Below are 25,078 nucleotides of genomic sequence, written 5' to 3'. Positions count from 1 at the left end.
CCTTCCTTCCCTTTCTTTCCTTTCTTTCCTTTCTTTCCCTTCCTTCCCTTCCTTCCTTTCCTTCCTTTCCTTTCTTTCCTTTCTTTCCTTTCTTTCCTTTCTTTCCTTTCTTTCCCTTCCTTCCCTTCCTTCCTTTCCTTTCTTTCCTTTCTTTCCTTTCTTTCCTTTCTTTCCTTTCTTTCCTTTCTTTCCTTTCTTTCCCTTCCTTCCCTTCCTTCCTTTCCTTTCTTTCCTTTCTTTCCTTTCTTTCCTTTCTTTCCTTTCTTTCCTTTCTTTCCTTTCTTTCCTTTCTTTCCTTTCTTTCCTTTCTTTCCTTCCTTCCCTTTCTTTCCTTTCTTTCCTTCCTTCCCTTCCTTCCCTTTCTTTCCTTCCTTTCTTTTCTTTTCTTTCTTTCCTTTCTCTCTTTCTCTCTTTCTCTCTTTCTCTCTTTCCCTCTTTCCCTCTTTCCCTCTCTGTCCCACATCCCCCTTGCACATTCTCGCCTGCCGTTTGTGTGTCTCTCGATTACATCCTTTCCTCCTGTGTCTTCCTTTCTGACACTGTCTCTAACTCTAAATTTTCTCTTTTGTTTTGTAGGACATGCTATCACCATGCTGAACGGAACCTTCAGCTGGGGAAAGACTGATCCTGTTGTTCTCAATGGGTAAGCATGTTTCAAGTTGTAATCTTGCACTTCAAAGGTTTAACAGTAAAACCTTAAAGTACTTCCACTGGGATAAGGTGGAAACCAGATTCTGGATGGATTGGCGAGGGAGACACTGGGGACAAGCACATTGCCAAGGGCTCTGAGCACTGTATGGAGTTCCAGGCATTGACTGGGAGTTGGGATGGGGATGAGGATGCTGAGCGTCAGGCTTCCTCCCTATAGTTCCTGTTTCCGAGTGCTGTAGGCTTGCTGGGCCACAATTTCACCCACTCAGTTATGGCTTCATGTACTGTCCAAGACAACTTCAATCCAACATTTTTGAAGAGTGATATTTTGCTGAAACTTCTCATCTTGCCCTCATCTGGCTAAATGCAAGGATGCTAAATTTCAAACTATCACGTTAGTTTATATTACAAAGGTAAAGAGGGCTGATTGATTGACAAGTTGACTCTGATTGGTCAGTCATTGCCTTGGACACAGCAGTGAGGAACAAAAGGTTCCCCAAGCTCCCAGGTAATTCCAAAATGGCTCAAGGTTAGACACAGTAAACAAGAGGCAAGGGATGGATTGTGTTTGATTGGTGAAGGTCCGTCTCCCATCTGGACTTATTCTCACCAATTTCTCCCTCCTCTTGAGTGTACTCCTCTGCTTCAAATATCCAATCATTCGTACTCCTTCCCTCCTCCCTGCATTAAGCTTCATTACAACTTTCCCGATTTGAGAAGAACCAAACCAAGAAATTGCCAAACAATGAAAAGCAAAAATCTGTTGAATTCATTTCCCTCGTTGTGTTGAGTGTGTGCAATGTTAATGTCATTGCTGTGGGTAATGGGCAACGAGAGAGAGTGCGAAAACTCATGAGCAGGATCAAACCATTCAGGCCTTCTGCTTGTTGTTTCAATTGCTCGTCCCTATCTACCCATGACTGTAATTCCCATTTCTATTAAACTCAATCTGACTCGGCCTTGGATAGATTCAATGCACAGAGAACCAAGGAAGCAAATTCCACAAACTAATTACTCTGTGAGGAAAGAAAAAATTCTCCTTATCTATCTTGAAAAGGAAAACCTTTTATTTAAGTGTTCCCCAGTTCTGCTCTACCTCAGGATGAGGAAACATCCTTTGACTATCCACCTTATCATTGCCCCAAGATCTTGTTAGTTCAAAGTTTGGGAGAAGATTTGTAGCTCGGATGCTCGTTGTTGTGGTTCTGTTCACCGAGCTGGGAATTTGTGTTGCAAACATTTCGTCCCCTGTCTAGGTGATATCCTCAGTGCTTGGGAGCCTCCTGTGAAGCGCTTCTGTGCTGTTTCCTCCGGCATTTATAGTGGCCTGTCTCTGCCGCTTCCGGTTGTCAGTTCCAGCTGTCCGCTGCAGTGGCCGGTATATTGGGTCCAGGTCGATGTGTTTGTTGATAGAGTCTGTGGATGAGTGCCATGCCTCTAGGAATTCCCTGGCTGTTCTCTGTTTGGCTTGTCCTATAATAGTAGTGTTGTCCCAGTCGAATTCATGTTGCTTGTCGTCTGTGTGTGTGGCTACTAAGGATAGCTGGTCGTGTCGTTTCGTGGCTAGTTGGTGTTCATGGATACGGATAGTTAGCTGTCTTCCTGTTTGTCCTGTGTAGTGTTTTGTACAGGCCTTGCATGGGATTTTGTACACTACATTGGTTTTGCTCATGTTGCATCAAATTGCATCAAGACACTATTCAAAAGGGCCACAACACACTGCAGCACACCAGAACTGCAAAAAGGGGAAGAGGAACCAAAAACGGATACCCTTGCAATTTCATCAACAGATGCCTAAGGGAAAGACAACGGAACGAGGACATGCCGCAACTCAAAGGACTAGCCACACTACCATACATCAAGAGCATTTCCGAACTGACAGCCAGACTACTGCGACCACTAGGACTCATAACAGCACACAAACCAACAGCCACTCTCCGACAACTCACCAGGATGAAGGACCCGATACCCAACATGAGCAAAACCAATGTAGTGTACAAAATCCCATGCAAGGCCTGTACAAAACACTACACAGGACAAACAGGAAGACAGCTAACGATCCGCATCCATGAACACCAACTAGCCACGAAACGACACGACCAGCTATCCTTAGTAGCCACACACACAGACGACAAGCAACATGAATTCGACTGGGACAACACTACTATTATAGGACAAGCCAAACAGAGAACAGCCAGGGAATTCCTTGAGGCATGGCACTCATCCACAGACTCTATCAACAAACACATCGACCTGGACCCAATATACCGGCCACTACAGCGGACAGCTGGAACTGACAACCGGAAGCGGCAGAGACAGGCCACTATAAATGCCGGAGGAAACAGCACAGAAGCGCTTCACAGGAGGCTCCCAAGCACTGAGGATCTCACCTAGACAGGGGACGAAACGTTTGCAACACAAATTCCCAGCGCGGTGAACAGAACCACAACATCTTGTTAGTTTCAATAAAGTCACATCTCAATTTTCTGGGCTGAACTGAATACAGGTCAAGTGTGTTCAGTCTCTTCTCAAACGCTTCAGTCCAAGAACAAGCCAAGTTAGCCGCCTTTGACTGCTTCTAATGCAATTATAGATTTGTTTTCAAAGAAAGAACAGCTGAATTTGAGCACACTTTAGCCTGCAGCGGTGCAGTGATCCATAAACACTGACACTTTGGCACACTTCAGTAGGAATGTCTGATAGGAACATGCTCCAAATTCTGCAATTGCACTTGAAGCTCTGACCCTGAGGTGCAAGTAAAAGACAGAGTTAACCTAACTCGCCCTTCCTCACAGTTCCCTGAGAGATTCCTTTCCTCTGTCAGTCCCTTAATTGAAACCTTGAGTTTACATCCTGTTATGTTGCTTCCTGACTTACCAATAGATCTAGGTAAAAACAATGACTGCAGATGCTGGAAACCAGATTCTGGATCAGTGGTGTTGGAAGAGCACAGCAGTTCAGGCAGCATCCGAGGAGCAGCAAAATCAACATTTTGGGCAAAAGCCCTTCATCAGGAATAAAGGCAGAGAGCCTGAAGGGTGGAGAGATAAGTGAGAGGAGGGTGGGGGTGGGGAGAAAGTAGCATAGAGTACAATAGGTGAGTGGGGGAGGGGATGAAGGTGATAGGTCAGGGGTGGGGGATGGAGGGGGGAGTGGATAGGTGGAAAAGAAGATAGGCCAGTAGGACAAGTCATGGGGACAGTGCTGAGCTGGAAGTTTGGAACTGGGGTGAGATGGGGGAAGGGGAAATGAGGAAACTGTTGAAGTCCACATTGATGCCCTAGGGTTGAAGTCTCTCTCGCTGTGGTGATCCAACTACCTGGGTCTCTGTGCTGCCTTGGAACCTCTGATTCGGAAAGGTGAAACCTGCGAATTGTCCTTTTCTTGTTTGTTTAATCCAGGATCAGTCTGATGGTGCCACAAGGCTCCCTGGTAGCAGTGGTTGGTCATGTTGGATGTGGCAAATCCTCACTCATCTCTGCTCTTCTGGGAGAAATGGAGAAGCTGGAGGGCAGCGTGGCAATCCATGTGAGTACCCCCACTCTCTGACCCATTCCTCGGGGCGGGTGGACGTCTATGGTTAAAATCGCAGTCAGGCACTCACGGGCACAGCTCTGTGTAATGTTGATGGATCAACTCCAGTAAGAAGGAATGGATTAAATATCTGAAGAAGTGGTAATGCAATTACTAACGGGGCAAATAAAGGGAATGAGGAAGACTAATGATATGTTGGTCTTTACCACAAGAGGATTTGAGGACAGGAGTAACAAAGTCTTGTTCCACACGTTGAGTCCACACATTTAAACCCCTGACCTCAGGAAGGATATTATTGCTGTAGAGTGAGTGCGAAGAAAGTTCATCAGATTTGTCCTGGGGCTGCTAAGACTGTTTTATGAGGAGAGACTGGGGAAACTGTATTCTCTACACTTTAAAGAAATGGGAGATGATCTCAATGAAACTTACAAAGTAGTTAATTGCAGAGACAGGGTGGATCCAGTGAAGCTGATTGCCCTGGTTGAGGAGTCTAAAACCAGGGGCTCAACTTAAAGGTGAGAGTGGTGCCACTTGGGATCAAAATGAGGAGAATATATTTTCAGTCTGAGGATTTTGAATATTTGGAAGGTCCCAGAAAGTGTGGAAGCTGAGCCTTTGGGTCTGTTTTAAGGTAGAGATTGGTATTCAGAAATCTGTCAAAGGAATATGGAAAGTGTGGAGTAAATGCATTAAAGTAAATGATCAGCCATGGTTGGATTGCATGGTGAAACAGATTTGATGGACTGAATGGCCTACTGCTCCTCTATTCTTGATTAATGAGTCTAGAGCAGATTTTCAGTGACAATGATGGGTTAACCGCAGCAAAAATGGGGGCAGCGGTTCTGATCAGAAATCAGCGAGTCATATATGTTTGGAGCTGATGCACTGAGCTTTTCGGCATGTTCTTATTTATTTACGATTTGCATTTATTACAACATAAGGATGGTATGAAATAATGAGTGCATCTAGCTGTTTCTGCTTAAATTCTGAATACTTCAGATGTAAGTGGCAACCATCAAATAGATACTGGTTTTGGGTGCTAATGTGAGTGCTAATTTTAAAAATGAAAGGTTCATTTGTGAAGACTGCAGTTATTCATACAGAAGTATTTTCCTTTTAACTGGCAGGGATCTGTTGCCTACGTTCCTCAGCAGGCCTGGATTCGGAATGCCTCCTTGAAAGACAACATTATCTTTGGAGAGCTCCTTAGTGAACAGAAATACCAACAGGTTCTGGAAGCCTGTGCACTCATCACTGACCTGAATGTACTTCCTGGTGGAGACCAGACTGAGATTGGTGAAAAAGTAAGTGTCTTCACTCACATCTCCCTTCTCCATCAGTCTCTGAACTAGGGCTTTACACTGACTATCCAATGCTCCTTTTACAGGGAATAAATCTGTCCGGAGGGCAGAAACAGCGGGTGAGTCTGGCACGAGCTGTGTACAGCGACATGGATGTGTACCTCCTGGATGACCCCCTTTCAGCTGTGGATGCACATGTGGCTAAACACATTTTCGATAAAGTCATTGGCCCAGAAGGAGTGTTGAAGGGAAAGGTAAAATATCTGTCACCAACCCTGTGTAGTCCCATGATGAATGACTCTTCTCTTGAATAAACAGAGTCTATACAGTTAGGAAGGAAGTACAGGAGTCCCTTGTGGCCATTCTCCTGCAAAACAGCTTTTGATGGCCCCTCAGGAAAGCAGCAAAGCCAAATTCATTGCACCTCTGCAACAGAAGAGAGAAGGGATATGTGTTAGGAAAGCTATAGTAATAGTGGAAGGACTAGATAAGCACTTCCATTGCCGCAAAGGAGACTCCAGGATGATCTGTTGCCTCCTGGGTGCCAAGGCCAAGGATGTCTTTGAGCAGCTGTAGGACATTCTGGAGTCCCAACTCTCAGAACCAGTCCCAAAGATTCAGCATTCTGAAATCCTCCCCCCTTGCACCATCCCCCCCCCAGCCACATATTCATCTGATACATCTGTGGCACTGGTAGCAATCCTGAGATTGCTTTTAAGGCCCTACTTTTCAAACTTGGTCCCTAGCTTCTTATATTTAGGGCAAGACCAGGACTGATGACCCCAGGGGAATATTTGCTGGAATGGTTAGGAGCCTTTAAATTAAAATAGCAGGGGGAATGGGACCCTATGCAGAGAGATGGAAACAAGGGCAAAAGACAGTTTGAAATGTAAGAAAAGTGATAGAGAATTGAAGGGCAATTATCAAACAGAACTGCAGTCCAAAATAATGTGAACGGGTCTCGAATGTTAAAGAGACACTTATTACGACCTTGTGTCTCAATGCACAGAGCATTCATGAAGTGGATGAATTAATTATGCAGATTTAAATAGATACGATATAATTAGGATCACGGGAATGTGTCTAGGAAAAGGGAACTGAATGTCCAGTTTCATTCAGATTTTTGGAAGGACAGACAAAAAAAGGAGATAGCGAATCTTGCTAGTCAAAGAGGAATTTAACATAGTGAGGAAGACTCATTCAGAAAACTGGTGGGATTGAAGTCAGAGAAATCCCCAGGGTCTGATCATTTATGAGCTCTGAGAAAGAGTCATCTAGACTCAAAACGTTAGCTTGCTTAGTGTCCAAATGCTGGAAATCACAGCAGGTCAGGCAGCATCCATGTTGTTTTCAGTACAGATTCCAGCATCTGCAGTCATTTGCTCCTGATCATTTCTATCCCAGAGTACTTAAGTAGCCCTAGAAGAGTGTGCATTTTGGTGGTCATCTACCATGATTCTGTAGCCTCTGTTACAGTTCCTATGGATTGGAGAGTAGCTAATGTAACCTCTCTAATTTAAGAACTCTGGTGAATGAAATCTGGACAGGTAAAGCTTAGAAACCCCAAGTGACAGAAAACAATAGTGGAGTCATATACAGACCCTCAACCTTTAGTGCTAATACTGAGGAAGGCATTAAACAGGAAATTAGAATACAAACACTACAGGAATATCTATAATGTTATGGGTCACTTTAATCTGCATGTAGATTGAGCAAATCAAATTAGTAACAAAGCTGTAGAAGAGGATTTCAGGAGTGTATATAGGATGGATTTCTGGATCAATGCAATGAGAAACCAACTTTGGAACAGGCCATCTTAGTGCTGTGTAATGAGAGAAATAATTGACAAACTAGCTGTGCAAGGCCCCTTGGGAATAGCAACTAGAAGACAGTGAGGACTGCAGCTGCTGGAGAGTCAGTCAAAGTGTGGTGCTGGAAAAGCACAGCAGGTCAAGCAGCATCCGAGGAGCAGGAGAATCAATGTTTCAGGCATAAACACTTCATCAGGAAGGGCTGTTTCCTTGTGAACAGTGACCATAATATGATAAAATTCTTCAGTTAGCTGGAAAGTGATAGCGTTGATTCGGAGACTGAATCGAAATAAAGGAACTGGTGGTATGAGGTGTGAGTTGATTCTGATTGGGGATGTAACTTAAATGGATAACTGTTAAAAGATAATAGTGAACATTTAAAGAGAACGTGGATGAACTGCAACAGTTGTTCCTTCCTGCCTGGTGCATAAGTAAAACAGAAAAGGGTGGCTGGCTGTGGCTAACAAGGAACATTAGAAATAGTATTAGATTGAAGGAAGGGGCATACAAATTGTCCAAAGCAAGCAGCAGACCTGAGGAGTGGGAGCAGTTGAATTTCAGCAAAGGAGGACGGAGGGATTAAAGAGTGAAATATAGTGTGAAATTGTGCAGGTAACCTACAAACTGATTTGTAAAAACAAACCTGTATAGATATGTGAAGAGCAAAAGATGAATGAAGACAAATGTAGGTCCTTTCACAGTCAGAAACAGAACAAGTGATGACAGACCAATTAAATACATACTATGGTTCTGCCTTCACAAAGGAAGACATAAATAACATCCCAAAAATGTTAGAGAGCACAGGGTCTCGTGAAAGGTAGGAACTGAAGGAAATCAATACCATTCAGGAGATTGGTAAGATTGAAGGCAGATAAATCCCTAGGGCGTAATCGCCTGAGCTCTGAGAGTCATCTAGACTCAAATATTTAGCTTGCTTACTCTCCATAGATGCTGTCTGACCCACTGTGATTTCCAGCATTTGCTGTTTTCAGTACAGATTCCAGCCTCTGCAGTAATGTGCTCCTGATCATTTCTGTCCCAGAGTACTTGAGGAAGTGGCCCAAGAAAGAGTTTACGTTTTGGTGGTCATCTACTAAGATTGTGTAGCCTCTGTTACAGTTCCTATGGATTGGAGGGTAGCTAATGTAACCTCTGTACTTTCACAGGGAGGTAGAGAGAAAAAGGGAATTCTAACTAGTCAGTCTGATGTCTGAAGTTGGGGAAATGCGAGAGTCCATTATAAAAGATTTAATAACCGAGCACTTAGAAAGCAGTGACAAGATCAGACAGTCAGCATGGATATACAAAAGCAAAATTACACTTGAGAAATCTATTGGAATTTTTCAAGGATGTGAAACTAGTCGCATTGATAAGGGAGAGTCAGTGGATGTGGTTTAGTTGAACTTTCAGAAGGTTTTCACTAGGGTCTAACAGAAGAGATTGCTATTTAAAATGTAAGCACATGGCATTGGGGTGGAGTAGTGACATGGATAGAAACTGGTTGGCAGACAAAGCAAAGAGCAAGGGTAGCTGGCTCTTTTTGAGTATCAGGTAGTAAGTGACTTGTGGGGTACAGCAGGGATGAGTGCCAGGACCCCAGCTATTCACAATAATTCATCATTTCGATGGTGAAACAAAATGTAATATCTCCAAGTTTGCAGATGACACAAAGCTGGGTGGGAGGGTAGCTGTGAGGAGGATACAGAGACGTTGCCGTGGGATTTGGACAAACTAAGTGGGCAGATGATGCATAATGTGGATAAATCTGAGATTATCTATTTTGGAAGCCAAAACAGGAAGGCAGATTATAATCTGAATGGTGATAAATTGGGAAAAGAGGAGGTTAACAGGACCTGGGTGTTCTCGTCTACCGGTCACTGAGGTAAGCAATGCAGGTACAGCAGGTGGTGAAGGCAGCAAACTGCATGTGGACCACCCTAGTGAGGATTCACGTACAGGAGAGGGATTTCTTAATGCAGCTATACAGGGCCCTGCTGACACTGCTCGGGGAGTGGTCCCTGCAGTTTTGGTCTCTTTATTTGAGGAAAGATATTCCGGTTATGGAGGGAAAAGAACAAAGCTTTCCCAAGCTACTTCATGGGATGGCTGTCTGGATCAGTTGGGGTGAGGGAAGGGAAACTCCCATCCTTACCTGGTCTACCTACATGTGACTCCAAACCCACAGCAATGTGATTTTACTCTTAACTGTCTCTGGGTAGTTATGGATGGGCAATAAAATGGTGGCCTAACCAGCAATACCCGCATCTTCAAATAAATAAAAACTTCACTGGAGTTTGGAAGAATGATGAGGCATCTCTTATAAACTTATAAGGTTCGAACAGGAGTAGACAGGATACACACAGGATGGATATTCCCAATGACCAGGGAGTCCAGAAGTAGGTGTTAAGGTATGAGAATATGGATTAGGTCATTTTGGACTGAGATCTGAAATGGCTGCACCCAGACAGTAGTGAGCCTGTGGAATTCACTCCCACCAAAAGAGGCTGCAATCAAAGCATTGAATGTTTGAAACTAAGGTGTAGTTTTTAGGGATAAAGGGATCAAATGGTATGATCCCCTTTGAGAAAGCAGGAACAGCAGGATGGGTTGGATGATCAGCCATAATTACATCGAATGGTGGAGCAGGCTCAAAGAGCCCAATGGCTGCCTCCTGCTCCTGTCTTTCATGTTTCTGTAATTTACACTGTGAGTGACCTTTACCCTGAATAAACAATGATCAAATCTAACTGAATGGTGCAGTCAGCCACGCAGCTGAATGTATTACTCTGTTAGGTTATATGACTTAATATGGAAATACAGAATATCTCTGTGGTGACATATTTGAGTTAATATTTGTGTTTTCCGAAACTGGTTCTTCATGAAACCAGTGAATAAATGAATTTGAAGGGGGGTGGTGGGGGGTAGAGGAGCTGGTGATCGTGTTGAATATTTGTCTGCTTAGGCCATCATGATTCCCTCCCTTCCGTTCCCGCTGTCGTGAGAGTGAGGACTGGGTACTGAATAGTTTTATCTGCTCTCTTCACAGTGTGATTTGTGCTGCAGCCTTTGATCTCTTGTCGGTTTTATTTTGCCTTTGCAGACTCGAGTACTTGTGACCCACGGGATCAGCTTCCTGCCTCAAGTGGATCAGATTGTGGTGTTGGTGAATGGCAGAATCTCCGAGATGGGATCATATCAGGAGCTGCAGAACCAGAACGGAGCCTTTGCAGAATTCCTACGAAACTATGCCCAGCGAGATGACTTGGAGGAAGATGAGCCAACAGGTAGGAGGATTTTTGGGCTGGGGGCAGAGGCCCAAGGTAATTAGAAAACTGTCACACGACTGTTGGGCGCTAACACCTGCAGTATTTTTACAAAGTGTTAACTGGTGTATCATTTTTTAAGGTGATGGAATGAGTCCAGGAAGCTGTTAATCAAAATAAACGCAGAATTCTGGATTTCTTCGAGAGAATAGATTACCCAACACAAGGAAATTGTGCTGAAACTTCATAAAATATTTGGTTAGATCTCATTCTGCTTTTAGGGTGCAGGGAATAACAGAACAACTGCGATTATTCTCTGGAGTAGAGAAGATTAAAGGAGATTTGATAGAGATATTCAAAATTGTATAGTGCTTTTGATAAAGTAAATAAAACTAAACTGTTTTCGGTGATTTGAAATGTTGGTAACCAAGGCCACAGAAAATCTAGGGGAAAGTTGAGAATATTTATTACACAGAGCGATAAATGCATATTCAACAGGAACTATCAAAAGGGGAGCTTGATGAATGCTTAAAACAGAAGATACTGTCAGGCTATGGGAAAAATTCAGATGGGGCTAATCAGATCTTGCAAAGCCGTACTGAATGGTCTCCTGCACTGTAACATTCAAGCATTAAAAGGGGAAGAGAAAGAAAGGGGAGAGGAGGGGGAAGCACAATTGATCAAAAGGATGTTAACCCAGAGTTTGTGAAGCACAGAGGGTGGGGCTGGTATATGCCAGTTCCATCTTACCATGCAGTGTTATTGAGAGCAGACAGACAGACAGCCAGCATGCTGAATTCCAGCTCTTGCAGGTTATAATATGTTCACTTTTGTACCTTTTTTTTCTTTTTTCCCTCTAATCTCTCCAAAACCCACACTCATGCTGCAGACAATCTTCCAGATGGTAAGTTTGTGACTGTGCAACTCATAGAACATAGAACATTACGGCACAGTACGGGCCCTTCAACCCTCAATGTTGTGCCTACCTGTGGAACCAGTCTGAAGCCTACGCTATTCCATTCTCGTCCATATGCCTATCCAATGAACATTTAAATGCCCTTAAAGTTGGTGAGTCTCTATATTGCAGGCATTGCGATCCACGCCCCTTTTACTCTGAGTAAAGAAACTACCTCTAACATCTGTCCTATATCTATCACCCCTCAATTTAAAGCTATGTCCCCTCATGCTAGCCATTTGAGGAAAAAGGCCCTCACTGTCCACCCTATCTAACCCTCTGATATATCTTATGTCTCAATTAAGTCACCTCTCAACCTCCTCCTCTCTAATGAAAACAGCCTCAAGTCCCTTGGCCTTTCCTCATAAGATTTTCCCTCCATACCAGGCAACATCCTGGTAAATCTACTCTGAACTCATTCCAAAGCTTGCACATTCCTTCTATAATGCGGCGATCGGATATGCAGTACTCCAAGCGCAGCCGCACCAGAGTTTTGTACAGCTGCAATCTGACCTCACTGATTCAAAAACTCAATCCCTCTACCAATAAAAGCTAACACGCCATATGCCTTCTTAATAACCCTATCAACCTGGGTGACAATTTCCAGCGATCTATGTACATGGACACCGAGATCTCTCCGTTCATATACAGTACCAAGAATCTTACCATTAACCCAGAACTCTTTATTTCAGTTGCTCTTCCAAAGTGATTCACCTCACACTTTTTTGCATTAAACTCCATTTGCTACCTCTCAGCTCAGCCCAGCTCTGCAGCTTATCTATGTCCCTCTGTAACCTGCAACATCCTTTGTCACTATCCTCAATTCTACTAACCTTAGTGTCATCTGCAAATTTACTGACCCATACTTCTACGCCCTCACTAGGTCATTTATGAAAATGACAAAGTGGCCCCAAAACACATCCTTGCGGTACATCACTAGTAACTGAACTCCAGGATGAACATTTCCCATCAACCACCACCCTCTGTCTTCTTCCAGCTAGCCAATCTCTGATCCAAATGCTAAATCCCCCTCAATCCCATGCCTCCATATTTTGTGCAATAGCCTACTGTGGGGAGCCTTGTCAAATGCCTTACTGAAATCCATATATGCTACGTCAACTACTTTACCCTCACCCACCATCTCACAGAACTCCAGGTTTGTGAGGTATGACCTACCCTTCACAAAACCATGTTGACTATCCCTAATCAACTTAATCCTTTCTAAATAACTATAAGTTCTGTCTCTTACAATCCTTTCCAACACTTTACCCGCAACCGAAGTAAGGCTCACTGGTCTGTAATTACCAGGGTTGTCCCTACTCCCCTTCTTGAACAAGGGAACAACATTTGCTATCCCCCAGTCTTCTGGCACTGTTCCTGTAGATAATGACAACATGAAGATCCGAGCCAAAGGCTCGGCAATCTCCTCCCTGGCTTCCCAGAGAATCCTGGGATAAATCCCATCCAGCCCAGGGGACTATCTATTTTCACACTTTCCCAAATTGCTAACACCCCCTTGTAGTCTAGTTGCCTGTATCGTAGTTTCCTCCTCAACAACATTGTCTTTGTCTTTTTCCAGTGTGAATACTGATGAAAAATACTCATTTCACGCTTCTCCTATCTCCTCTGACTCCACGCACAGCTTCCCACTGCTATCTCCTACTTAAGTTATTGGGCCCAGGCCAGCATTCCCCCTCAATTACACAGGTGGACACGTGGATGCAAGCTTACAGAAACCAGGCAATATAACAGACCAGTCACATACAGCACATGCAAGCTCAAGCGAGCAACTGAACTAGGTTTCTGTGCAGACTAGGTGAACTTGGTACTGACCGCTAAGCTGGATTGATCTTTGCATTGATGAATGTTTCCACAGCATTAGTTCAGAGAGCGCTTTTGGGCTCTGGTGCCCTTTGGTAAACAAGATCACTGTACCAAATGGTAGGTCTTGAACCCTGGCAAGTCCTGGAGTTGGAGTTAGATTCCTGATACTTGCTTTGTGTAGGTGAGACTTCCCACCAGGATTGCAAAATTAAAAAGTAAACTTACTCCAAAGGATAAAGAGCCAGTTGTGATTAAAGAGAAACCATTCATGAAATCTTGACTGCTGATGATGCTGAGCATTCTGTAAGCAGGTCACTTAACACCAAGGCATGAATCAGGGAGTTAGCTCTATCCATCTGTCTCTCACTTATTCTCTATTTCTTGCTATCTGAGCTGAGTGAATGCTAGTGAAGGAGCAGGTGTTGCCAGCTGGTTCTGCAGGGAATGTTCTATGATCTGGGACTTTTCCTGGGAATCAGTGTCTCTGCCACTATCCTGCCCCATACAGTCTAAGTTTAGCTCCCAATAAAATTGTTTATGAAATCAGTTCTGTCATTCATTTGGAATCAGCTGGCCAGCCAATAGCAAAGTGGTCTGCAGCAGGATTTTCCATGGCCATTGTTCCAGGCTTCTGGGTGGGTTCTGTTTTGAGTGTAGCCCTCGCACAGATCAGCGTGGTCTAACTCTGGATTGTTATGAACTCCTTTCTTGTTGTTTCTCAGTACTCGATGAAGAGGAGGAATTTCTTGGGGAGGATACCCTCAGTAACCACATTGACTTGGGTGACAATGAGCCCCCAGCAGCAGAGGCACGGAAACAGTTCATGAGGTATGTGCAGAGTTCTGTTATCATTTTATCCGTTAACCCAGAGCCGCACAGATCAGTGATGTCTGGAGGTTCTTAAAGCTTGTTCCAGAGCTCCCACAGGATAGTTCCCTGGCTTTTCCTTACCCCCTTAAATAGTGGCACCACGTTTGCCAACCTCCAGTCTTCGGGCACCTCACCTGTGACTATCGATGATACAAATATCTCAGCAAGGGGCCCAGCAATCACTTCTCTAGGTTCCCACAGAGTTCTACAGTACACCTGATCAGGTCCTGGGGATTTATCCACCTTTGTGTTTTAAGACCTCCAGCACTTCCTCCTGTGTAATATGGACATGTTTCAAGATGTCACCATCTATTTCCCTACATTCTATATCTTCCATGTCCTTCACAGTTAACATTTATGCAAAATATTCGTTTAGTATCTCCCCATCTCCTGCTATTCTACACAAAGGCTGCCTTGCTGATCTTGGAGAGCCCTATTCTCTCCCTGGTCACCCTTTTGCCCTCAATGTATTTCTAAAAACCCTTTGGCAAATAGGGTTAAGGAGAATCCAAAGCTATCTCGTGTCCCCTTTTTGCCCTCCCGATTTCCCTCTTAAGTATACTTCTCCTGCTTTTATACTCTGATTCACTTGATCTCTCCTCTCTATACCTGACGTATGCTTCCTTCTTTTTCTTAACTAAATTCTCAATTTCTTTAGTCATCCAGTATTCCCTATACCTACCAGCCTTTCCTTTCACCCTGACAGGAATATACTGTCTTTGGACTCTCATTATCTCATTTCTGAAGACTTCCCATTTTCCAGCCATCCCTTTACCTGCGAACATCTGCCCCCAATCAACTTTTGAAAGTTCTATTCCTGATGAAGGGCTTTTGCCCGAAACGTCAATTTCCCTGCTCCTCAGATGCTGCCTGACCTGCTGTGCTTTTCCAGCACCACTCTAATCTAGACTTTTGAAAGTTCTTGCCGAATACCTTCAAAGTTAGCCTTCCTCCAATTTAGAACTTCAACTTTAGATCTGGTCTATCCTTTTCCATCACTATGGTCACTGGCCCCAAAGTGCCCCATTGACACCTCAGTCACCTGCCCTGCCTTATTTCCCAAGTGTAGGTCAAGTTTTGCACCTTCTCTAGTTGGTACATCCACATACTGAATCAGAAACTTTTCTTGTACACACTTAACAAATTCCTCTCCATTTAAACCCTTAACACAATGGCAGTCCCAGTCTATGTTTGGAAAGTTAAAATCCTGTACCATAACAGCCCTATTATTCTCACAGATAATGAGATCTTAATGAAGATATTTTATAAAATTCCCCAAGGCAGACTGAGCTAAAGTTGAAGGTTGTAGAATTGAAAGTGAGTTAATGACTTGGTTTGGAGACTGTTCCTCTTTGTCATCCAGAGTGGGGATAATGAGCAGGTATGTTAATTAGCAGGATGTGGCCAGTGCTGGCTCACAAAGGTGTGTTGAGGCCTAACCTGTGTACTGTATTCAGTAAATGATTTTGAGAAACAGTGCCACTTCTCACTGGGATCATGCACTGGAAATCAAGTCCCACAACTGAATTTTAAAAAGTTGAGAAAATTGTATCAAATTACAGTCCCTAATTTATCCATCTGATAGAATCAAGTTTGACAGAAAGCACAGACCAGGGAGTAGTACTTCACAAAAAATTACTCTTTATTACAATTAAATAGATTCTAACCGCAAGTGAATAACTATGGACTGTTGGCATTTAACCACTAATTAAAACTCTAATCCCCTTCCACATTTGCCCTTTGCACACACAGACAAGTACAGGCAGGCATAAAACAAAAAACTGAAAGAACTGTGGATGCTGGAAATCCGAAACAAAAACAGAAATTGCTAGAAAATCTCAACAGGTCTGGTAGCATCTACGGAGAGAAATCTGAGTTAACGCGTGGGATCCAGTGACCCTTCAGAACAGACAAAAAAAAAGTAATGTTACAGTGGAGAGAGAACTAGCAAACTGTTCCATTCACCAGCCCCCAGGATCGGATGGGACATCCCTTTTATTTCACAAGTCCTTCAGTTATCTGATCTCTTTCGTCAGATTCTTTCGCTTCTTTACAGGAAGCAGAGTAGAGAGTGTGGTGCTGGAAAAGTACAGCAGGTCAGGCAGCATCCGGGAAACAGGAAAACTGACGGTTCGGCAAAAGCCCTTCATCAGGAATGAGACTGGGAGCCTTGGGGGGTGGATTCTCCTGATGAAGGGCTTATGCCCAAAATGTTGATTCTCCTGCTGATCTGATGCTGCCTGACCGGCTGTGCTTTTCTAGCACTACACTCTGGGTCTCTGATCTCCAACATCTGCTGTCCTCATTTTCTCCTAGGAAGCACAAAGTGACTGGTTCACAAATTATGAAGTCTCTGACTTACTGGTTAAAGAGAACAGCTTCCAGCAGCTGGGAGGAGAAAGCAAATATCTGGCTTTCTTTAGCTTCAAATATTTCACTGGAGGCAGCAAGAGGGCGACACCAACTCCCTTCCCAGAGGTCCATAGGCTTCTCACTCAATCATCCACACCCACAAGCTATTCAGCTGCTCAGGAACCAATCAGTTGTTGCTGTTAGGCTGATTACCTCCAGCATCCATGGTCATAATGCCACAAACCAATCAGCTGCTTGTTGCTGGTTGAATCTCGCTGTGTATAGGTCCCAATGCTGGGCCCAGTAAAGAAACCGTGTAAACGTGGCCCATGGTGAGTTTCAGTAACTTGCCTTTTAAAGGTACTCTAAATCCTTCCTCAGTCTTTTGTTGTAAAACAGTCCTTTTCCTAATTCTGTTCATAATCAAAACTAAAATGAAAAAGAGTGGTCTTTACAACAGAAAGCTACTAATCCAAATTTACTGATAACCAAGATGGGTAGCATTGTAACTGGTGGTGTTTGAAGCCTAAAATTACAATAGACAAACAACCAGTGAATCAGGAGCAGGACTAGACTGTTTAGCCCCTTGCGGCCTCCCCTCTATATTGGGGAGACAGGGCACCTACTCGCAGAGAGCTTCAGAGAACATCTCCGTGATACCACACCAACCAACCCCACCGCCCCCACTTCAACTCCCCCTCCCACTCTGCCGAGGTGGGTGGTCCTGGGCTTCCTCCATCACCACTCCCTCATAACCCGACACCTGGAGAAAGAACGCCTGATCTTCCTCCTCGGAACCTTTCAACCCCAGGGCATCAATGTGGACTTCACCAGTTTCCTCTTTTGCCCTACCCCCACCTTATCCCAGTTCCAACCTTCCAGCTCAGCACCATCCTCATAACCTGTCCCATCTGTCAATCTTCCTTCCTGCCTATCACCTTTACCCCCACCTCCATCCACCTATTGCACACTCAGCTACCTTCCCCCAGCCCCACCATCTCTCTATTCCCTAGGCTTCCAGCCTCATTCTTGATGAAGGGCTTTTGCCCAAAACGTTGACTTTCCTGCTCCTCGGCTGCTGCCTGACCTGTTGTGCTTTCCCAGCACCACTCTAATCTAGACTGTATTTAGCCCCTTGAGCCGAGTGTACCTTTCAGTAAGATCAAAGCTGATCTGTTTCTTTTAAATTCCATATTGCCATCTACTCCTGATAACCTTAGATTCTTGTCAGGCAATGAATTTCAGAATACCTATATCTTAATAGGTTAAGTGACAAAGTTTGATGGAGAGAAATGAGATAATCCACTTTGAACCTGAAAGGTATAAAACATGGGGCTTTCTAAATGGTGGACAACTAGAAACCGTGAAGGAGCAAAAAGATTAGAGGTCTAGGTAAATAGATCATTATCTTCTGCTCCCAATCATAATGTTTTAATCAAAAAATCTAGTGGAATGCTGGCTTCATATCAAACAGACAAGAACACAACAATCAAGGTGACAGCTGTCCACACTTGGAGACTGGGAGCAAGTTCTGAGTACCATCTCCGGAAGAAGCATCCTAACCTTGGACAGCATGCAGGCTATGTTCGCCGGGGGGGGTGGGGGGGGGGGGGTCCAGGATTGGGTGCAGAGTCTAAAAATTAGAGCTAGACCTTTTGGGGGTAAATTTAAGATGTACTTCCTCAGACAAAGGGCAGTAGAAGTTTAAACTCTCATCCCGAAATGGCAATTCCTGCTGGATCAACTGATCATCAAAATTTGAAGTTAATACATTTCTTATTGTTAAATATAAGGCAAAAGTAGGTCACAGATGAGCCACGATCTCATTAAAAGTTCGGACAGGATTGAGGGACTGAAGGCCATCCTTGTGTTTCTGTGTTTATGGCCAATCAAATGTAGTGTTTGTAGGGATGTCAAAGTGACCAGCTAATTTATGTTTCAATGTTGGATGAAGAATAAACTTATTCAGGACATGGGATGTCTCCCCTGCTTTTTGAAATAGTGCAGTGGAGTATTTTATTTCCATGTTTGGGAAGACAGTAGTGTAGTTGTCATGTCGCTGGGTTAGTAATCCAAAGGTCCGGACCAATGTTCTGGTGACAGGGGTTCAAATCCCACCATAGCAGCTGATAATCTAGTTTAATTTCAATAATGGTGGCTGTGACAACTTTCACCAATATTTCTAAAGTCCTCTCTTGTTCATTAGTCATCTTTAGGGACTGAAACCCTATAACCTTATCCAGCTGAGATTTGCGTTATTCCCCCTCCCTGATGAACTAAATGGTGGTTCCTGATGACATTTTCCTTCTGCTATTTGCTCTTCCTCTATCAGACAAATCAGTGTCATCTCATCAGATGGTGAGGCATCCACGTGGAAATCCACAAGGAGGCGACTGAGTGAGAAGAAGAAGGTGGCAGATACTGTTCCACAGCCAAAGAATGAACCAAAGGACCTAATCCAGGCTGAGACAGCAGAAACTGGGAGGGTATGTTCACACTGCACAGTTCTTACTTCTGTCACTCTTGGCAGCTGTGTTCACATGCCACCCTCTTACCGTGGCACTGAGGTCCCAGCACTTTCCCTGAAGTTTCCCTTTGTCTGTTTACCTGTAACTTACTCTGAGACACTCACTTATTCACTGCAGGATGTAGGGCTCGTAGGCAAAGTCAGCATTTATTCTCGATTCTCATTATCGTTAAGAAGGTAGGGATGAACCACCTACTGTCTTAGCAACTGAAAGACTTATCGGGTCATTTCCGAGAGCAGTTAAAGTCCTTGACATTGCTGTTGGTCCAGAGTTGCACGTAGGCCATACAGTGTGAGAACAGCAGATTTCCCTCCTTGTAGAGGGCATCAGATAATCATTTGGGTTTTTATGACAATCTCCCAACTTCATGAGAAGTTTTCCTTGAACTAGTATTCTATTGCTTCCAGGTTTTTAAGAACTGAATTCAAATTCTAAAAGTTTAACAAAGGCATTTTAGCCCTAGTTGTCTCTCATGCTGTGACCCACTTGGGGAAAGTGCATTTACACTCAAGTCCCTCTACTCACGGGTGTTACTGAAGTTGAAGTTCCAATTTCTATGTCTGATGAACTCCGGTTAACAAGAAACTCTGGCCAGATTTCTGTACTTCAATTCTGTCCACAGGCAAACAAAAATTGTGAATGAGCAGCATGTAATTCTACTATTGAAACTCTGACCCCTTCTTAAACACCAATAGTTACATGCAGACAGGTACAGAGACACACATAGATGTTATGAGTGGAGAAAAAACATTGGGGAAACACAGTTCAATAGCACTCTCCACAGGATTCAATGAGGCATACCTTTTTTGCTTTCTGAATCCTTCTGATCTCAGTTGCTTCTTCCAAGTACCTTCAGTTTGTTGTAAAGAGAGGGCAAATGGAATGCTCATTGTTCAGTCTTTCAGTCACTGGTTAGAGGCAACAGCTTATAAGAACTGGTGGGAGAGAATAGTTAATTTTCTTCCAGGCTTTCTTTTTTACTACAAAGAGAGAGTAGTCTGGAGGCTTCTGCCTCTGTATTGTATATACACTTTAACCACCTGCCCAGGAGCCAACTGGAGAATAGCTCATGCACTGAGGACCAGTTGTGGAGGCCACTAATCTTCAGCATGAACCAATCAGCACTTTTTCCTGGGTGAAGCCTACTCTGTGCCCATCTGTAGTGCCATGGTGTCTCAGACCCTCCCTTGGTGCCATGGCATCTTAAAAAATGGCTGTATCTTTTCCCATTTTAGGCCACAATTCAGAGTAAAGAGAAACAAAAAGTGGTGTGCTTTACAATTACACTCGCAGCAACAGATTCACTAAGTTACTGACACTTGGAATAGTGAATGGTGAATATATCCCAAGTGGAAGGCTAGAAGAGGAGACTGTCAGTAACAAGGCTGGTTCCTCCTGGGTGATATTGCAGCACATAAACAGGCCATTCAGCCCAATTGGCCCATGCTGGTATTTAGTCCTTCCCATCAGCTTCTCTGTGATTTCCTATTCTTCCTGGAGATTGGCGACAGAATACCATAGAGTCTGAGTTGCACAGTGCCGTCGGGATTGAGATAATGGAGTCTGGGAGTTGCTGAGCTCAGCCGTACTGCCAGGAAGTGGTTCAGGGGTGAAAGTGAGGCATGTGTCTAAATAACAGCAATTGATTTGAGTCACTGAATCCTGTCTTTCGACGGCAGGTTAAACTGATTGTATTCTGGCAGTACCTGAAGGCAGTCGGTCCCTTCATCTCTGTTGTGATTTGCTTCCTGTACTGCTGCCAAAATGCTGCAGCTATCGGTGCCAACTTCTGGCTAAGTGACTGGACCAATGACCCCGCCTTCAACAGGACCCAGCACCGAACCTATATGCGGGTAGGAGTGTACGCGGCACTTGGCTTCACACAAGGTAAGGCCCATCCTACACCTAGAAACTGAGCCAGCAGGAGGCAGCATGTTCATCAGCAACTAATAACAATTTCTGCCATGAAGCAGATGGGGCTTGAATGGTCTATACCAATCAGGAGTTTGCATCTGTAAAAGGAATAATTCTGTCTCTCAATTATTGAAGGGGTCCAGAGGTCCTTGTGGTAATTTGGAAAAATCTCTAGATTTCAGAGCTAAATAAATTATTTAAACATTTCTCCTAATTTCTTGGTGAAGCTTATAGTTTAAGTGTACACCTTCACATAATAGTAATGAAGCTGAGCCCAGATTAATCCCTTCACTGCTCACCAATCTAATTGACATTGTCAGCACTTGGGAGAAGGGACTAACTGCATGCACAGTACTGGGATGGTTGGGGTTGGACTGGTGCTGGTTGGGGAGGAGGTTGGGAATATTGTACAATGTCTCATCTATGTGCTAACCTCTGCTCTGGAACTGCATTATGTTTCCATCACAGGGATCCTAGTTCTGATCTCCTCCTTCACACTGGCACTCGGAGGCCTAGCTGCTGCTCGGCAGCTCCACACACAGCTCCTGGACAACAAGTTACACACACCACAGGCATTCTTTGACACCACACCCATCGGACGCATCATCAATCGCTTCGGCAAGGACATTAACGTGATTGATGAAGTCATTCCCCTGACATTCCAGATGTTCCTTGCAACATTTTTCGTCTCCCTGTCCACCATGATAGTAGTAGTCGCCAGTACCCCGTGGTTTACTCTGCTAATCGTGCCACTGGCTTTTGTGTACTTCTTCGTACAGGTACCTCCCAGAACACCTCTCCACTTTCTCCTGGACAAACTGCGGTGCAAAGGACGATGGAATGGTGCAGATGTATTCTTTATGAAGGGGGGAGTCTCACTGTCAGACCCTTAAAGTGTCAAGAAAATTCTAATTCGATTTGACACACCCTATTCTTAAATGTAGGGAATGATCCAGCTGGATTAACATCAGTAGAGAGACAATCACCAAAGCAGGTTACTGTGGGGATAGGGCTTGCTGAGTGACAGTGTGAGGGAGAGGGATTAATATCAGGAGAGATACAGTCACTAAAACAGGTTACTGTGGGGAAGAGGGGTTACTGAGTGACAGTGTGAGGGAGAGGGATTAATATCAGGAGAGATACAGTCACTAAAACAGGTTACTGTGGGGAAGAGGGGTTACTGAGTGACAGTGTGAGAGAGAGAGGGATTAATATCAGGAGAGATACAGTCACTAAAACAGGTTACTGTGGGGAAGAGGGGTTACTGAGTGACAGTGTGAGGGAGAGGGATTAATATCAGGAGAGATACAGTCACTAAAACAGGTTACTGTGGGGAAGAGGGGTTACTGAGTGACAGTGTGAGAGAGAGAGGGATTAATATCAGGAGAGATACAGTCACTAAAACAGGTTACTGTGGGGAAGAGGGGTTACTGAGTGACAGTGTGAGGGAGAGAGGGATTAATATCAGGAGAGATACCATCATGTACTGCTGTTCTGAAATTCCAAAACTGTGGCTGACGCTGGGGCTCCCCCTTGCCTCTTTGCTTTTCCCTTTGTGGTTCTTTGTTGGATTATTTTGTGTGGCTTGATGCAGTTAGTGTTTGTGAATCAACCTGTCCATGCCAGCACTCATGCTGGTGTTAATGTTGTCATCACTTTCCAGGTGTTGTAAGTGTGAGGCTGTGGATTAGTGCGGCTGACATTTCATGTGTTGTCTGTTGGTTTGCCACATTGAGAGGCAGCTTGGTCCAAGGGCCATGTGTACTCCAGACTGGCTGTTCCGCTTGACAGTAAGCACCACCATATTCTCTGCCCACAAGCTATTGTCAGACAGAAATGCTCCAGAACTTGGGCTCACCAGCAATCACCATGTGAGTGATCTTTAACATGGCTGCACCCTGAGAGATTGTGGATTGGAGAATTTGTGAGTTTTGTGACACTGTCCCATAACCACACTCCCTTTGTCACAAATCCTATTTGGCAGGTCTGTGTACCTCTGGTCTAATCCCCAATTCTAAAATGTGGACCATAACAGACACCAAAGTCTGTCACTAATAGCCACACAGCTGAAATTAACTCCAGAAGTTACACTTTGTGCACTGTTTTATGATAGTCAATGCATTGTTTTATCCTAGTTGAAAGATACTGGCTCTGGTCTAGGGATAGGAACTTGCCAAAGCCTGGAAACATTCCCAAAATACGATGGTATCAAACAGCATGGGTCAGGGGAGGCTGCCACTCATTTACCCAGTGGCTCCGTGGCTGTTTTTGTCAGTATGGGCAAGGGAACCTAGTTGGTGCCACCAATAACTCCATGAACAACAAAATGAGGATGTATGCAGATGACATGTCTCACAGTCTGCACTCCACACACTCTAACCACAAACACCACAGTCCTCTATCACTGTCAGCCCCTTAACACAGTCACTACCTGGCCAAGACTATGGGTACTGTAAAGGTCACTCATTGTGGTCTCTATGGAAAGGGACTGTGTTTGGCCTGGAGGGAGCAAGACGCAGATCCCTTAGATGACGATTACTGGGTATTATATATCTGGCCTTTGAGCAAAGAGTGTATGGTGTGTGTGTCTGGGTCTCTGAGCAGGCAATGTCAGCTGAATGATACCGAGACCATTTACTGGAATAAACAGTACTAATTGATCTTTATCTTTTTATCTAGATATAAATTGGTGTTTGCTCATACACCCAGTCGTGTGTGGCTTAACTTGTTCACTTTCTGTTTTATCCTTTTAGCTCAACCATTAACTATCATTCTTTCTGTCTAAATATGTCTCTGTCTCTGTCTGTTCCTTACCCCCTCTGTCTCTTTATCTATCTCTGGCTCATTTTGTTTTTTCCTCTCTGTCTGTCTTCTCTCTCTCTCTCTCTCTCTCTCTCTTTTCTCTCCCTCTTTTTTTTTCTCTCCCTCTTTTTTTTCTCTCTCCCTCTTTTTCGTACGAGCTCTCTTTCCCGAACTCACTCCCTCTTTCCTTTCTCTCTCTCTCTCTCTCTCTCCTCCCCCCCCTTCATTTTTCTTTTTTTTTCTCTTTTATCCTCTTTGCTCTTTTTCTCCCTCTCCCTCTTTTTCTCTCTTCCCCCCTCCTCCTCTGTCCCCCTCTTTCCCACCCCCCTCTCTCTTTCTCTCTCCCCCCTCCCTTCCCTTTATTTTTCTCTCTTTCCCCCCACTCTCTTTACAACACAATTTGTGCCATTCGACATTCAGTGAACTTGGGGAAGATTCCAGAGAATCCTAGAGATTTAACACTGCTGAATGTGGAAGTGTTCAAATTGTTTGTCTGAATTTGAATGGTTTGCTGTGGGGTTTATTCTGCGAAGAGTACCAACCTCCTTTGCACACAAATATTGAAACAGGATTTGATCTGAAGGTGATGCTCTCAGTTTAGAAACTTTTGGGTCTGTAATGTGTGTAACGCCATCACGGAGAGCTTTTAAATCAGAGGAGCATGTGCCCTGTAGAAGAAGTGAAAAATCAGAGTGGAACCCCTAACCCCCTACCCACATCCAAACCTGTCACTAAGACAGGAGCTCAGATATAATGGCCCTCACATTGTTCTCTGAAGGTGAGTAGATTGGTGTGTTGGGGGGTGGGTTTCAGTCCTGTTTCACATGCGAGCTGACAGGGTTACTGTTGTGTGACTTCTACAGGTCGCAAACACTGAGGGTCAGTCACTCATCAGAGGTGGTGTGACAGGGTAAGACAGTGGCTGGCTATACCCCAGGTCAGAGAATACAGATCAATACTTCCCACACATTTCTCCCAATAACCCCATTTGGAGGATTGAAAATTGGCAGCACCCTTTGCCTCAGAACTCTACAGAAGGTTTGTTGGAGAAGGGTTCACTTGCAAGCTGATGTTGGCATCCAAACACACCTCCAGTCCCTTACTGACCCTCTTTCTGTCTCATGCTGACTGTCTCTATCACACCCAATCTCTCACTTGCACGCTCTCTCTCTCGTGCCTAAGCGTTTGCTGTCTTAAGCTCCATCACATGATCTCACGCGCTCTCACTCACTCGTGCTCTTTCCTGCCCAATCACTCCAGCAGGTGTTTTGAT

The 25,078-nt window shown here is 44.2% G+C and overlaps 1 protein-coding gene across 4 annotated transcripts in view; it reads left to right on the top strand.

Annotated features, from left to right (window-relative positions):
- abcc3 (ATP-binding cassette, sub-family C (CFTR/MRP), member 3) overlaps nucleotides 1-25,078 on the top strand; it is a 137,525-nt gene that overhangs the window by 92,147 nt on the left and 20,300 nt on the right. For 2 of the 4 annotated variants that reach the window (XM_072558991.1, XM_072558993.1), the window contains exons 15-23: nucleotides 577-643; nucleotides 4,053-4,179; nucleotides 5,313-5,489; nucleotides 5,573-5,740; nucleotides 10,398-10,581; nucleotides 14,062-14,167; nucleotides 18,894-19,047; nucleotides 20,769-20,976; nucleotides 21,472-21,782. In XM_072558991.1, the coding sequence (XP_072415092.1) occupies nucleotides 577-643; nucleotides 4,053-4,179; nucleotides 5,313-5,489; nucleotides 5,573-5,740; nucleotides 10,398-10,581; nucleotides 14,062-14,167; nucleotides 18,894-19,047; nucleotides 20,769-20,976; nucleotides 21,472-21,782 (1,502 nt within the window). The remainder of the gene's footprint in view (nucleotides 1-576; nucleotides 644-4,052; nucleotides 4,180-5,312; nucleotides 5,490-5,572; nucleotides 5,741-10,397; nucleotides 10,582-14,061; nucleotides 14,168-18,893; nucleotides 19,048-20,768; nucleotides 20,977-21,471; nucleotides 21,783-25,078) is intronic. The other 2 variants (XM_072558990.1, XM_072558992.1) reach the window with 1 other exon arrangement.

This window comes from Chiloscyllium punctatum, chromosome 39, assembly GCF_047496795.1.
Source record: "Chiloscyllium punctatum isolate Juve2018m chromosome 39, sChiPun1.3, whole genome shotgun sequence".
Taxonomy (NCBI): domain Eukaryota; kingdom Metazoa; phylum Chordata; class Chondrichthyes; order Orectolobiformes; family Hemiscylliidae; genus Chiloscyllium; species Chiloscyllium punctatum.
Note: the sequence above shows the minus strand (reverse complement) of the source record. Positions and strands in the feature narration are given on the sequence as shown.